The sequence below is a fragment of the Sphaeramia orbicularis genome, chromosome 12 (genome assembly GCF_902148855.1).
Source record: "Sphaeramia orbicularis chromosome 12, fSphaOr1.1, whole genome shotgun sequence".
Classification (NCBI taxonomy): Eukaryota; Metazoa; Chordata; class Actinopteri; order Kurtiformes; family Apogonidae; genus Sphaeramia; species Sphaeramia orbicularis.
The window spans coordinates 2,191,024-2,204,631 of NC_043968.1; the positions used below are offsets into that span (position 1 = coordinate 2,191,024).

At 38.2% G+C, this 13,608-nt stretch overlaps 1 protein-coding gene across 1 annotated transcript in view; it reads right to left on the reverse strand.

Annotated features, from left to right (window-relative positions):
* Positions 1-13,608, reverse strand: part of npr2 (natriuretic peptide receptor 2) — a 163,654-nt gene that overhangs the window by 48,117 nt on the left and 101,929 nt on the right. The window contains exons 11-13 of the mRNA XM_030150480.1: positions 7,379-7,483; positions 3,462-3,533; positions 152-311 (exon numbers count right to left, since the gene is read on the reverse strand). Coding sequence (XP_030006340.1) covers positions 152-311; positions 3,462-3,533; positions 7,379-7,483 — 337 coding nt within the window. The remainder of the gene's footprint in view (positions 1-151; positions 312-3,461; positions 3,534-7,378; positions 7,484-13,608) is intronic.

The window sequence follows — 13,608 nt, forward strand, 5'->3', positions numbered from 1 at the left end:
GTGACCCTCCCTGACTCCGCCTCCATGTTTGTGTTGATAATGAACCCGTTTGTGGGTGGACATGTGACCCTGCTGTCACTCATGTTTTCTTCTTTTTCTGTGGATGAAGACGTGGTGACAGAACTGTCGTCCACAATCGTCGGATACTTACTTGCGTAGAGTGCGTGCGAGTCGTCGTTTTCGCAGGACGAGCGGAAGCTGGCCAAGCCATAATCTGTGATTTTCAAAACAAATCGACTGTCCACCACGCAATTAGATGACTTCAGATTTCCATGGCAGCCGATGTAGCTGTTGTGGAGATAGTTCATTCCCTGTTGGAAGAGGAGCGTTAAGTCAAGCATTACTGCGCTGGTTTTTCCCTCCAGAGCCAATCATACATGAAAACAGCCTCATCCAGACATATGGAAATAATAGGCGTTGACATGTGGATGTATGCAGAGGACAGGACGGAGCCGTCAGCCGGGAATTTAAGTCAAATGACTGTTAATTCCACTGGGAAGGAGACAGAGGGGACTGGATGTACTGAATATTAGGTGGAAACGGTGGAAAGAAGGAGAAGGAGGAGAAAAAGAAGAAGAAGAAGAAGTAGTAGAAGTCGAGGAAAAAGAAGTAGAAAAAGTAAAAGAAGTAGAAGAAGAAGTGGTGGAGGAAGAAGGAAAAGAAGATGAAAAACAAGAAGAAAAAGAAAAAGTAGAAGAAAAAGGAAAAGAAGTAGAAGAAGAGGAAGAAAAAGAAGGAAAAGAAGATGAAAAAAGAAGTAAAAGAAGAGTCAGTAGTAGTATCAGTAGTAGTAACAGAATCAGTGTCAGTAGTATTATCAGTAGTAGTATCAGGAGTATGAGTAGTATCAGTAATAAAAGTCAGTGGTATCAGTAGCAGTATCAGTAGTATCAGAATCAGAGTCAGTATTATCATCAGTAGTATTGTCAGTCAGTAGTATTGTTAGAGTCAGTAGTATCATCAGTAGAATCATCAGAGTCAGTAGTACCGTCAGTAGTATCATCAGAGTCAGTAGTACCGTCAGTAGTATCATCAGTAGTATTATCAGTAGTATCGTCAAAGTCAGTAGTATTGTCAGTAGTATCATCAGTCAGTAGTATCGTCAGAGTCAGTAGTATCGTCAGTAGTATCGACAGTAGTATCGTCAGAGTCAGTAGTATCATCAGAGTCAGTAGTATCGTCAGTAGTATCATCAGTCAGTAGTATTGTCAGTAGTATTGTCAGAGTCAGTAGTATCGTCAGTAGTATCGACAGTAGTATCATCAGAGTCAGTAGTATTGTCAGTAGTATCATCAGTCAGTAGTATTGTCAGTAGTATTGTCAGAGTCAGTAGTATTGTCAGAGTCAGTAGTATCGTCAGTAGTATCATCAGTAGTCTCGTCAGTCAGTAGTATCATTAGAGTCAGTAGTATCGTCAGTAGTATCATCAGAGTCAGTAGTATCATCAGTCAGTAGTACTGTCAGTAGTATCATCAGAGTCAGTAGTATCGTCAGAAGTATCGTCAATAGTATGGTCAGTAGTATGGTCAGTCAGCAGTATCATCAGTAGTATGGTCAGTAGTATGGTCAGTACTATTGTCAGTAGTATCATCAGTAGTGTGGTCAGTAGTACGGTCAGTATTATCATCAGTAGTATGGTCAGTAGTATTGTCAGTAGTATGGTCAGTATTACCATCAGTAGTATGGTCAGTAGTATGGTCAGTATTATCAGCAGTAGTATGGTCAGTAGTATTGTCAGTAGTATCATCAGTAGTATGGTCAGTAGTATTGTCAGTAGTATCATCAGTAGTATGGTCAGTAGTATGGTCAGTATTATCATCAGTAGTATGGTCAGTAGTGTGGTCAGTATTATCATCAGTAGTATTGTCAGTAGTATCATCAGTAGTATGGTCAGTAGTATGGTCAGTATTATCATCAGTAGTATGGTCAGTAGTGTGGTCAGTATTATCGTCAGTAGTATTGTCAGTAGTATCATCAGTAGTATGGTCAGTAGTATGGTCAGTATTATCATCAGTAGTATGGTCAGTAGTGTGGTCAGTATTATCATCAGTAGTATGGTCAGTAGTGTGGTCAGTATTATCATCAGTAGTATTGTCAGTAGTATCATCAGTAGTATGGTCAGTAGTATGGTCAGTATTATCATCAGTAGTATGGTCAGTAGTATGGTCAGTATTATCATCAGTAGTATGGTCAGTAGTATGGTCAGTATTATCATCAGTAGTATGGTCAGTAGTATGGTCAGTAGTGTGGTCAGTGTTATCATCAGTAGTATTGTCAGTAGTATCATCAATAGTATGGTCAGTAGTATGGTCAGTATTATCATCAGTAGTATGGTCAGTAGTGTGGTCAGTGTTATCGTCAGTAGTATTGTCAGTAGTATCATCAATAGTATGGTCAGTAGTATGGTCAGTATTATCATCAGTAGTATGGTCAGTAGTGTGGTCAGTGTTATCATCAGTAGTATGGTCAGTAGTGTGGTCAGTATTATCGTCAGTAGTATTGTCAGTAGTATCATCAGTAGTATGGTCAGTAGTGTGGTCAGTGTTATCGTCAGTAGTATTGTCAGTAGTATCATCAATAGTATGGTCAGTAGTATGGTCAGTATTATCATCAGTAGTATGGTCAGTAGTGTGGTCAGTGTTATCGTCAGTAGTATTGTCAGTAGTATCATCAATAGTATGGTCAGTAGTATGGTCAGTATTATCATCAGTAGTATGGTCAGTATTATCATCAGTAGTATGGTCAGTAGTGTGGTCAGTGTTATCGTCAGTAGTATTGTCAGTAGTATCATCAATAGTATGGTCAGTAGCGTGGTCAGTAGTATGGTCAGTACTATGGTCAGTAGTATGGTCAGTTCTGTGTAAACGTCCCTTATTCCGCCTCCATGTTGGCATTGATAATGAATGGTTTATGGGTGGATGTGTGACCCTCCCGTTGCCGAGGGCGACGGCGGCTCGTGCCTGTCGTCGTGTTGAATCCTGGGTGGAAACGGTGAGTCAAAGCTCGGGCAGCGGTGCCTCTGCTATCTGTGTGGAGGGCTTCAGCTGCCTCCGCTTCAGTATCACATTCATCCAACTGACTCAAAGACTCTTTGTTCGGGCGGATTAAAAATAATCGACTAAAGTATGTCTGTGATTAGTTTGGATGAAGCTGGAAGGAAATTTTTAGCAAAGTTTATGATTATGTTTCTGTGCTGCTTTACACTAGACGCCAATATTTACTGTAGCTGTGACTCTGCTGTGCCAGAAATACATTTTTGTGCGTATTGGTTGTTTCTCTGCTTCACTCAGTCCTCCACAAACTGTCCAGTGGAAACCATGGCAACCCACATGAGTTTATGTGTATCTAAGACACAGAAAGCAGCAAACTGAAGGCTGAAAACTCTGCCCGTGTTTTAGACACGATGAGACGAAGGTGCGTTTGCACATCGGACTGAACATCCACACCTGAACTGCTCCTACCTTCACGATGTCGTTGATCAGTGAGTAGCGAAACATCCAGTCCAGGTTGATGCTCTCGTTCTCCAAAATATCCTGAAAAACAAACACAACTGCATTCAGAAAGAGCCCTGGACAGTTCCAATATTATTATTATTATTATTATTATTATTATTATTATTATTATTATTATTATTATTATTATTATTATACTTTTATTGATTGATTTTGAATATGAAAATGTTACAAGCTTCCTGATTACTATTAATTGACTTCTTCACACAACATGATGTAGAAATGAAAATTCAAAGAAGCAAAAATAATAATAATACGCACAAAAAAGAAAAAGAGAAAAAGTCATATTCGCAAAGGAGTAAGAAGAAGCACAGCTCATTAGCTCTCATCCCTTTGTCTAAACCAGCAATATATACATACATATATAAATATATACACAATCATATACATATAGGGTGGGGAAGCAAAATGTACAATATTTTGAGGCAGGGATTGAAAGACAGTGTATGACCAATTAGTTTATTGAAAGTCATGAGAATTTATTTGCCGCAAGAAAATGTACATAATAGAAAATGTTTTTATTCTATGTGTCCTCCTTCTTTCTCAATAACTGCCTTCACACGCTTCCTGAAACTTGCGCAAGTGTTCCTCAAATATTCAGGTGACAACTTCTCCCATTCTTCTTTAATAGTATCTTCCAGACTTTCTGGTAATAGTTTTGCTCATAGTCATTCTCTTCTTTCCATTATAAACAGTCTTTATGGACACTCCAACTATTTTTGAAATCTCCTTTGGTGTGACGAGTGCATTCAGCAAATCACACACTCTTTGACGTTTGCTTTCCTGATTACTCATATGGGCAAAAGTTTCTGAAAAGGTATGGATAATAGTGTTAGGTATGATTATGACATCAGTATATGTTTGGTTTCAAAACAACTGACGTAGTGCCTGCAGAGAAAAAACAACTAAATGTTCATTGTACATTTTGCTTCCCCACCCTGTATACATACATATATAGATATATACACAATCATATACATATACATACATACATACACATATTCAGATTCAGATTTATTAATTGCCATTCAATAAAAACATCCCAGATTTAAAGAACGAAATAGCAAAATGCACAGCACAAAATAAAAACACAGAAAAACAATCCTAAAAACACCAGCTAAAAACAGCCCATATATATGATAAAATATTAAAAACTGCACTAAAATAAATAAATAAATAGTTAATAAAGTTTAAAAAAAAAAGAAATATTGCACGATGGAGGGGTCACTATTACACCTATTATAGCACATTCCATTATTTCACTTCACCCCCTCAACTTTTGTTTAGTCGTTTTATTGCTGTTGGATAAAAACTTTTTAAAAATCTGTCAGTTTTGCACCTCAGGCTCCGAAAACGTTTCCCTGAGGGCAGGAGGGAAAACAGTTTGTTGAAGGGGTGGGAGGTGTCTCTGACAATCCCCCTTGCCCCATATATACATGTACACACATATACAACCCCATGCACATACGCTTCCATATACACTCATGTACAAGTACATATATACACTGTTACATACACATTCACACAGGTTTCTCTGCCTCTGACCCAGGGCTGTCAAACTCATTTTAGTTCAGTTCCATATTTAGCCCAATTTGATCTCAAGTGTGCCAGACCAGTAAAATAATGACTTAATAACCTATAAATAATGACAAGTCCAAGTTTTTCTTTTGTTTCAGTACAAAACAACCCAATTATATTATGAAAATATTTACATTTTACAAAAAAGATGTGAATAACCTGAAAAAACAGAAATTTCATTTGAAAAATTAGTGCAATTTTAACAATATTATGCCTCGACTTATTATTTTGACATGTACATTACACACAGTCTTACATAAACATTTGGTAACAGGCAGAATATTGTTAAAATTTTGGAGTTTGGAACTAAAATTTGAACAATTTCTACAAATTCCATCTGTTATTATGAACACAACTCCAGATCACAGTGGATCCATAAATGCACCAAACATTTAGGAACAGGCAGAATATTGTTCAAATTGCACATTTCAGGTTGTTCATCTTGGTTTTTATTTATGTATTTATTTGCTTTTTATTGTGAAAGAGTAGTTTTGTAAATATTTTCATTGTAATCTTATTTTTTTCACTTTAATTTTTCCACATAATTTTTCACTTAGAAAATTTGTCGTCATTATTTCTGGGTTATTGTGTTGTTATCTTGACTGTAGATCACATTGGTCTGGATGTGGAACCTGAACCAAAAGGATTTGGACAACCTGGACTGTTCAGGTTCATTTTTGCACTTTCATCCTGTGGGCCAGAATGGACCCTTTGGCGGGCCAGATTTGGCCCCCAGGCCGCATATTTGACACCTGTACTCTAATCCCTGTGCCATATCAATGAGTAAAAGACAATAGTCAGTAATGATAATTATCAATTCTCAATTGTAACTGCTAAACAAAATATTTTTATACATTTTCTTAAACTGGTTCATATTTGGACTTTGCTTGAGTTCCTCACTTAGATCGTTCTATAACTTGACGTCAGAAACAGATAAACCCAAACTGTTTAAGGTTGTACTCTGTCATTTCTGCTTTATGTAACGGCCTAATAGTTTATTTTAGGAGGAAGCTCTGATGCACACGCTGCATATGTGCATGTTACAGCTGTGCAGGACGGCAACAGACAAGTGACCCAAAAAGGCCTGAACCTGGGATCTGGGCCTGGATCTGGGCCTGGCTCTGGGCCTGGCTCTGGACCTGGATCTGGGCCTAGATCTGGGCCTGGCTCCGAGCCTGGCTCCGTCATACACACACATGCATGAGTCCAAGCAGGGCAGTCCAACAGTCAGCCCAGGAGGATGATCCCAGCTGGGTCAGACCAGTCAAATAATAACACAATAACCTACAAATAGAATGTTTTACAGTGAAAAAAGTTCAATTACGTGATGAAAATGTTAACATCCACAACATATCCTTTAAAAATCTGAATAACACAAACAACCTGAAATTTCTGAAGAAAAATAAGTGCAATTTTAACAATATTCAACCTCACTTATATTTAATAACAGGCAGAATATTGATACAATTACACTTATTTTTCTTAAGACATTACATGTTGTTCATATTTGTTCAGGTTATTCACTTTTTTTGTGAAAGGATAGTTTGTAAATGTAAACATTTTCATGTAATTTAACTTTTTTTTTTTGTTTTTAACTTGTAGTTGTCATTATTTTAAGTAAATCAGTGGTGTCAGACTCCTTTTAGTTCCACTTTCAGCCCAGTATGATCTGAAATTGGACGGACCAGTAAAATAATAACATAACAACCTGTAAATAATGTCAATGCTAAACTTTTCTCTATGTTTTACTGAAAAAGTAAAATTACATTATGAAAATGTACAAACTATCTTATAAAACATGTGAACAACCTGAAATGTCTTAAGAGAAACTGGTGTAACTTTTCCAATATTTTGTCCGTTATTAAATGTTTTATGTATTTGTAGATCCACTGTGATCTGTACATTATAATATACATGTGGAAATGATAAACTGAGGCAGAATATTGATAAAATTGCACTTATTTTTCTTAAGAAATTTCAGGTTGTTAATGTTATTTAAATTTTTAAAGGATATTTAGTGGATATAAAAATTTTCATTATGTAATTCTACTTTTTTTCCACTCTGAAACCTGCAGAAGTGTTTAGAGTTGACATTATTTATATATAATATCCATATATAGACCTCAGTCTGAGTGTGACTGATGGAGTCCACGGCTAAAGTCTAACATGAACATTCTTCCATTTCCAGAAGCAGCAGGAATGACATTAGTTTATGACACACACTGCGGACTACATGTGTCACAGTGGTTTTCTATACATGTTCCGGGGCTGGGGGGGGGGGTGTCTACCTGCAGGCTGCCTCTGGGACAGTACTCGGTGACGATGCAGATGTTGGGGGGGTCGATGCAGGCCCCGATGAACCTGGTTAGATGGTTGAACTGAATGTCTCTCATCTGAAAATAAGCACACAAACTGTTAGTGCCAGTCTGTCCAAACATCACATTCCCAAACAGCCCACGGAAACACAGGCCTGACGGCTGATTTAAACCAAGACGCTTTTGGAGAAGAACGCTGCCAGCGGTTCATCAGAATAGTCTATTTGCAGTCGGCTCGTTTGGCACGCCGTCTTTTTCTACGTGTTGAGGCGCATTCCTGCTCAGGGTACCCGGTTGAAACATGTGCATGTGAATAAACTGGCCTTGGAGGTTATGAATGAGCCAGTGTGTAGAGGAGCAGCGAAAAAAGAAGAAGAAGAAAAAAAAAACAAAAAAGCGCTGAGGTGTTGAGAGGATGTACGAGCAGGCGTACGAGGCACAAGGTGTAAAACTGCTCTACATGGAAAATAATCACTAATTACAACCTGCTTTTACGATTCCACCGCTCGTCCAACGCATGAATCACTTTTCATATTAAAACAACGGAGATGTCTGAGGTCATATGAGTCAAAGAAAACAGATTCTTTTCATAAGAAACTCCTTCATTCACTAATGGAAAGTACAGAACACACTGGAGGGCCAGCATTTCAACTCTACTGCTACACCACCACATTTCAGAGGGATTATCAGATTTACTGTACTTGATTAGATTACTTTACATTAGAATAAATTAGATTAGATTACTTTACATTAGATTAGACTACTTTAGATTACATTAGAATACATTAGATTAGATTAGATTAGATTACTTTGCATTAGAAAACATTAGATTAGATTACTTTAGATTCCTTTACATTAGAATACATTAGATTAGGTCAGATTATTTTATATTAAAATAAATTAGATTAGATTACACTAGATTACTTGACATTACAATACATTAGATTAGATTACTCTAGATTACATTAGAATATATGACATTACATTACTTTGCATCAGAATACATTGGATTAGACTACATTAGATTTCTTTACATTAGTCTACATTAGAATACATTAGGTAAGATTACATTAGATTACTTTGCATTAGAATACATTAGATTAGATTAGATTAGATTACTTTGCATTAGAATACATTAGAATAGATCAGATTAGAATATAATAAATTGGATTGCATTAGATTACTTACATTATATTAGATTACTTTGCATTAGAATACATTAGATCAGATATTAGAATAGATTAGATTAGATCACATTATTTTACTTTACATTAGATTACAGTAGAATACATTTGGTTAGATTACATTAGATTACTTTGCACTACTTACTTTGACTGGCTCTATACTGTATTTACTGATATACTATGTGAAAACTGTGAAATAAAAACATTTTTAATGCTGCTAATCTGATGTTTTCTCACATTTTAACAAAACTGCACAAGATAATATGCAAAAAAAACCCTCAACTTTTTGTTAAAAACCCCAAAACAAACCAAAACTGTTAATTATGGTCTAATACAGGGTATTTCAACCTTGGGGTCTGGACCCCATGTGGGATCACCTGTAATTCAAATGGGGTCACCTGGAATTTCTAGAAATTGATAAAAAATTAAAAAAAAAAAACTTATTAATAAAAAATATTTATATATAAAAATGGTTTGGTTTCCTGGTGTGTTCACACACCATGTTTGCCATTTTTGTTTTAAAACTCTTCTCTTGTTGTAACATCCATCAACATCTGTTTTTTGTTCATGTGACTCTAGTTGCGCAAAAAGGTCTTTCCATTACAGTTTTACGCAATATACCAATTTCACTATCGAAAAACACATCTCTTCCAAGCGACAAAACCTCTCATGGAAAAAGTTTTGGTGAAACTGTTGTTTTTCTATTGGACAAATTCTTATGCACAAGTTCTATTTGCGCACTTTGCGGGTCAATGAAAAAGTGACTGTTAATACACTGTTTTCATCTTGTTGCATGTTTCCATTTTCAGTATCTTTACTCTTTTTTGTCATTTTCTTGTTATGTTAGTTATTTCTTGTAATATTTTTACGACTCAGGCCTCTCCTCTGTTTTTCACATGCCTTTAGTGCAGTGTTTTTCAATCTTGGGGTCGGGACGCCATGTGGGGTCGCCTGGAATTCAAATGGGGTCACCTGGAATGTCTAGTAATTGATTAAAAAAAAAAAAAAAAAAGACTTACTAATAAAAAATATATGGTGAGTTGACAGAGACAATCATAATCCATAAAAGACATGACAAACTGAGTGTGAAAGTGCAGCACTGTGGTTCTGTTTACCTGTCAAATGTTCACTGTGGTCAGTTTCAGATGCTGCAGCTCTTTCATAATTCATAGTTTGAGTTCTTGTTTGTTCAGTATTAATTGTCCTCCTTGTAAATCACAGCTGGACTGACTGTACATATCCTGACCAAGGAAAATCCAGTTCTCCCTTTGTGCAGTAATCTACACCTGGCTTTTGCCTCCGTCCACAATAATATACATTATATAGACTAAATGTCCTGTAAAATGAACCTGTATTTGAAACATAGTATAGCAAACTATTACATGATCAAAAACAAATTAATTTTAGCCAAAAAAAAAAAAAAAAAGTCTCTGTTTAGAATGTATAGGGTCATCAGAAATTGGGATGTTAAAATGGGGTCACAAGACAAAAAAAAGTTGGAACCACTAGTGTAATAACAATTAGCAATTTTTTAAACTCAGGTGTATGTAGAAGAGCAAAGTTACAGTGATGGTATGAATTGCAGTGTATGGGACGAAAAACAAATAAAACCCATGAATATACAAGAGAACACCTTTGAACACATGTCCACTGGAGTGACCACTACGCATGAAAGGGTTAAAATCAGTGTTGGGAATAATGGTGTTAAAAATAGCGCCGTTACTAACGCCATTATTATTTTCCAGTAATGCGTAATCTAATTCATTACTATTTAAAACGTTACAACGCTGTTACCGTTACCGGCAGTGACATGTGGTGCATTACTATGCACTGATATCTAACAGCTGTTATCTGTCCTGGCTCAGCCAGGTACAAGAGGTGTGACGTTCGCGGACGAATCGAGTCCTCTGAACGGCTCCCTTCCAGTGAACGATAAGAACCGATTCGTTGCGAGCCGTTCGTTTACGAGTCGTTCTTCTATTCAAATTACCCACACTGCCTTCATGCTTCACCTGTGTGTCCATGAGTCTGAGTTGTCCACGCTGCCTTCACCTGAACCACTAATGACATCTGTGAGTTTGAGTTGTCCCAGCACACCACATTCACTTGAACACAGCTACGTGCGCAGCTCATTTAGGGGAGGAGTTATCAGCTAATTTAGGGGAGGAGTTATCAGTGACAGTCCAACTGACTGGACTGAAGACATTTACCGCTAGATCAGGGAGGAGCCACTGAAAAAAGTGGAGATGTGGGATTAACTGGAGGAGGACTTCTTCCTATAAATGCAGATATGCACTTATGTGGTGGAAAAGCCAGACCTGGTGGACCCCAGCCACGCCCTGGTGGACCCCGGCCGCGCCCTGGTGGACCCCGGCCGCGCCCTGGTGGACCCCGGCCTCATTACAGTCCTGGTCTTCAGTACCTGTCTGCTGTTCTACACTGTGAAACTGGCCCATGAAACACGCTCAAAAATCAGTTTCCTTTAACATATTTGAAGGTTTTTCAAAAAAGTAACGCAATAATTACTTTCCCTGGTAACTAATTACATTTATGAAGGAGTAATTCCATTACTAATTCAATTACTTTTTTCGGAAAGTAACTAGACACTATAACTAACTAATTTTTAAAAGTAATTTGCCCAACACTGGTTAAAATACACAACATTTGGCACTTCTAATCTGTGAGGCAGATCATTTCTAAAAAACGGTAGAGCAGTGGTACTAGCTGAAGTATGGATCTGAATTTGGATGCTTTTCTAGGACGTCTTCTGTGTGCTTTTATTGCTGTGAGTGATGACAGCAGAGCCCGTCTTTCTGCAGCCGCTGTGAAACTTCAAAACCGGCGTTCATAATTTCAACAGTGTACTTTTCTTCTTCGAGCGCAGCCAGTGACAGACGCTCTCACATCAAAAAACCAGGGAGTTAGTCGCTCCTGTTTCACGGCTCGAGAGATGTTGGCCTACCCTTTGGCCTATATAATTTCCCCCGCTGCACACTGATGGGGTGGGGGGAGGGAAAGGGGAGGGGGGGGCACGATGGGGGGAGGAGAGCGCTGGAAGACAAGTGGTTAAGTTTCCACTGGCAGTGGCGTCTCTTCCCCATCTGGTTGGCTTTTCATGAGCTGAGGTTTGACAGGCGATCAGGCCCCCGGGCGTCTGAGGAGCTGCCAGCTCAGACACCCCCCCCCCCCCGACTGACCGAGAGGCCGCAGAGGCATCCCAGAAGCCCCGGCTGCTCCCCTCGCACTCGCAAAAAGACACCCAGACTGGAACAGAACAGGCTGCTCTGAAATGGCCACAGATTTCCCAACATGCTCCATCTTGCCGCTGAGCGCTGGTGTAATTTTCGAGTTACAGGTTTCCCATGTTTCCATCACCAAACCACACACAGCAGAGGATGTGGATTTTTTTTCTCCTTCAGCGCCCTTATCGTGCTCTTGTAAAGACTTCCCAGGGAAAAAGGAGCTTTTCATTGACAGCTGCTGTCACTAATGTTGACGTTTAAGGTTTTTCAGTCTTTGCTGCAGCATCGTTGAACTGAGAACCCACAAAGAAGGACCATAAAAATAAAATAGAACCAGTGTCCCTGTATGTCTGCGTCATGTTCGATCTGAATCAGAACCAGTCGAATGTGTGAGGTTGTCAGGTTCTGTTCTATGTTCCAGTCCTGTGGTCTGGATGCAGATCAATCTAACTATAGAAGTGGGCAGGACTTTGACTGGAGGAGAACTCAACTCATCCAATCAGACTTCTATCAGTGATCAATAGGAACTAGACTGATATCTGGAACCATTTACATGTTATAAACCATCAAAATATGGACCAGTAGAAGGAAAGGAACATTTTTAATATTTCAAAAAATTTTCAAAAATTCCAAAATCTAAATTTCTCAAACCTGTGAATAAACTTTGTAGACATTGTCCCAAAGAGGATACAAAAAAATTGGAAATAAATCTGATCAGTAGTTTAGGAGAAGTTTGAAGGAACTGAAGAAAAGAAAAAGATCAAGACAATGATGAAAATGAAGACGATGACAATGAAGATGATGACAATGAAGACGATGACAGTGATGAAGACGACGTCAACAAAGACAAAGATGACAATGACGATGACGATGACAATGACGATGAAAAAGACGATGATGAGGACGACAACAATGATGCTGACAATGATGATGAAGACGATGGTGAACAAGACGACAATGATTACGAAGACAACGATGACGAAGACAACGATGATGATGACGAAGTTCGATGATGACAAAGACGACGATGACCAAGATGATGAAGACGATGATGACAAAGACAACGATGATGATGACAACAACAACGACGAGGACGGTGATGATGAAGAAGACGATGACCAAGATGACAATAACGACAATGACAAAGATGACAATGATGGAGATGGCGACGAAGATGAGGAAGGTGACAAAATGATGAAGACAACGATGATGAAGACAACAATGACGATGATGACAAAGATGACGATGACGAAGATGATGATGAAGTTTGATGATGACCTAGACGACGATGACGATGGTGATGAATACAGCAATGATGAAGAAGACGATGATGATGAAGACAATGCTGATTAAGACAAAAATGACGAGGACGATGATGAAGACAACGATGACAAAGATGAGGACAATGACGAAGATTGCAATAATGACAATAACGACAATGGTGACGATGGCGACAACAATGAGGAAGACAATGATGACGATGATGACAAAGACGACAATGATGAAGACAATGACGACAATGACAATGATGACAAAAACGATGACAAAAAGGACGATGACGAAGATGATGAAGTTTGATGATGACCAAGATGACGATGACCAAGACAACGATGACGAAGATGATGACAACGATGACAATGTTGACAAAGACAATGATGACCAAGACAACGATGATGATGATGATGAATACAGCGATGATGAAGAAGACGATGACGAAGACAATGATGATAAAGACGACAATAACGAGGACGATGATGATGAAGACGGTGATGACAAA